The sequence below is a fragment of the Guillardia theta genome (assembly GCF_000315625.1).
Source record: "Guillardia theta CCMP2712 unplaced genomic scaffold GUITHscaffold_75, whole genome shotgun sequence".
In the NCBI taxonomy this organism is placed as follows: Eukaryota; class Cryptophyceae; order Pyrenomonadales; family Geminigeraceae; genus Guillardia; species Guillardia theta.
In genome coordinates this window covers 247,497-248,850 of record NW_005434599.1, presented here as the reverse complement: position 1 = coordinate 248,850, position 1,354 = coordinate 247,497, and the positions used below count along the sequence as shown (strand labels likewise).

General features: G+C 56.0%; 1 protein-coding gene across 1 annotated transcript in view; it reads right to left on the bottom strand.

The window, feature by feature from the left end:
• Positions 1-83: 83 nt before the first annotated feature.
• Positions 84-1,354, bottom strand: part of GUITHDRAFT_143473 (hypothetical protein) — a gene marked incomplete at both ends in the record, with an annotated part of 7,145 nt that continues 5,874 nt past the window's right edge. Inside the window, 5 exons of the mRNA XM_005826401.1 lie at positions 84-94; positions 135-447; positions 542-598; positions 664-735; positions 854-913. Coding sequence (XP_005826458.1) covers positions 84-94; positions 135-447; positions 542-598; positions 664-735; positions 854-913 — 513 coding nt within the window. The remainder of the gene's footprint in view (positions 95-134; positions 448-541; positions 599-663; positions 736-853; positions 914-1,354) is intronic.

The following is a 1,354-nucleotide window of genomic DNA, read 5'->3' as shown; positions in this document are numbered from 1 at the left end:
TCCCCTCCCCTCCCCTCCTCCTCCTCCTCCTCCGAGTCACCTGCCCCGACAGCTTCACTTTCACTTCGCTTCCTCCTGGCACCTCAATTGCCACCTGCCTTGCAGTCAACGCACACATTCAGGAAGCATGTTACCTACCCCTGTCTCCTGCCTGTTCTTGAACCCCTCTTCCTTCCTCCCGAGCTCAACTCCAGCAAGCTGAGCTCGCATCTGCCAGTATCCTCGCTCTCCAGGCCTTTTCCTTCTCCTTTCCTCTTCCTCCTCCTCTCTCCTCTCTCTTCCCATCAGCTCCTTCTCCCTGCCGCTTCTCTCTTCCTCCCTTGCTGCCTTGGCCATGCCAACGAGCCATTCGCTCGAGTTTCCCGAGGAGTCCTCGATATCATCTCCAGCTGTCCTCTCCTGCGACTCTCTCGCGCTTCTTTCCTCCTGCTGGCCCCGCTGGGCCTCCTGCACGGACCGTCGCATCCCCTCGTGCTCGAAGTCGCGCAGCTCCAGGTCCTTCCTCATCCTTCAGCCTCCTCCTCCTCCTCCTCCTCCTCACCTCCTCCTTCATCCTAAGCTCCCGCTCCCGCGCAGCGATCTCGGCGTCGAGCATCTCCTGTTGGACAAGGAGGTGACGGGGAGGAAGAGTTGAAAGGGAGGAGGAGGTGAGGGGGAAGGTACCAGCTGCTTCCTTTCTGCTTGCAGGGACAGCAGGTTGTCCTCCACCTCCTGCTCGTAGTGCGAGGCCGCAAGCTGAGGAGAATAAGTTAGAGGAGAGAAGAGGGGAGGAGACGAGAGGATGGAGGGAGAAGACGAAGCATGGGAGGAGGAAGGAAGAAGAACAAGAGGAGGGAGGGAGGGAAGACAGAACCTTCCAAGCTGCTCCTTCTCTGCTCAGCTGAGACTCGAAGTCGCGGATGCGATTCCTTGCCTGGCAAAACCTCGATCATGAGAGGAGGAGAGAAGAGGAGGAGGGAGGGAGGGAGGGAGGGAGGGAGGGAGGGTTGAGAGTGCAGACAGACGAGAGGAGCATTGCATTACTTCTAGCAGGCGGAGATGTCGATAACGTTCCATCTGACGAGACAATCGTCAACAATCGAATCTAGAAGGCAGAAGAGGAGGAGGAGGAGGAGGAGGAGGAGGAGGAGAGGGATAAAATAGGAGGAGGAGGAGAGGGATAAAATGATGAGGTTTCGCAGAGTAGAGAGGGGACAGAGAGGGGGAGAGAGAAAGAGGATGATGAAGAAGAGGATGACGAAGAAGAGGATGACGAAGAAGAAGAAGAAGAAGAGGATGACGAAGAAGAGGATGACGAAGAAGAAGAAGAAGAAGAAGAGAAAGAAGAAGAAGAAGAAGAAGAAGAAGAAGAAGA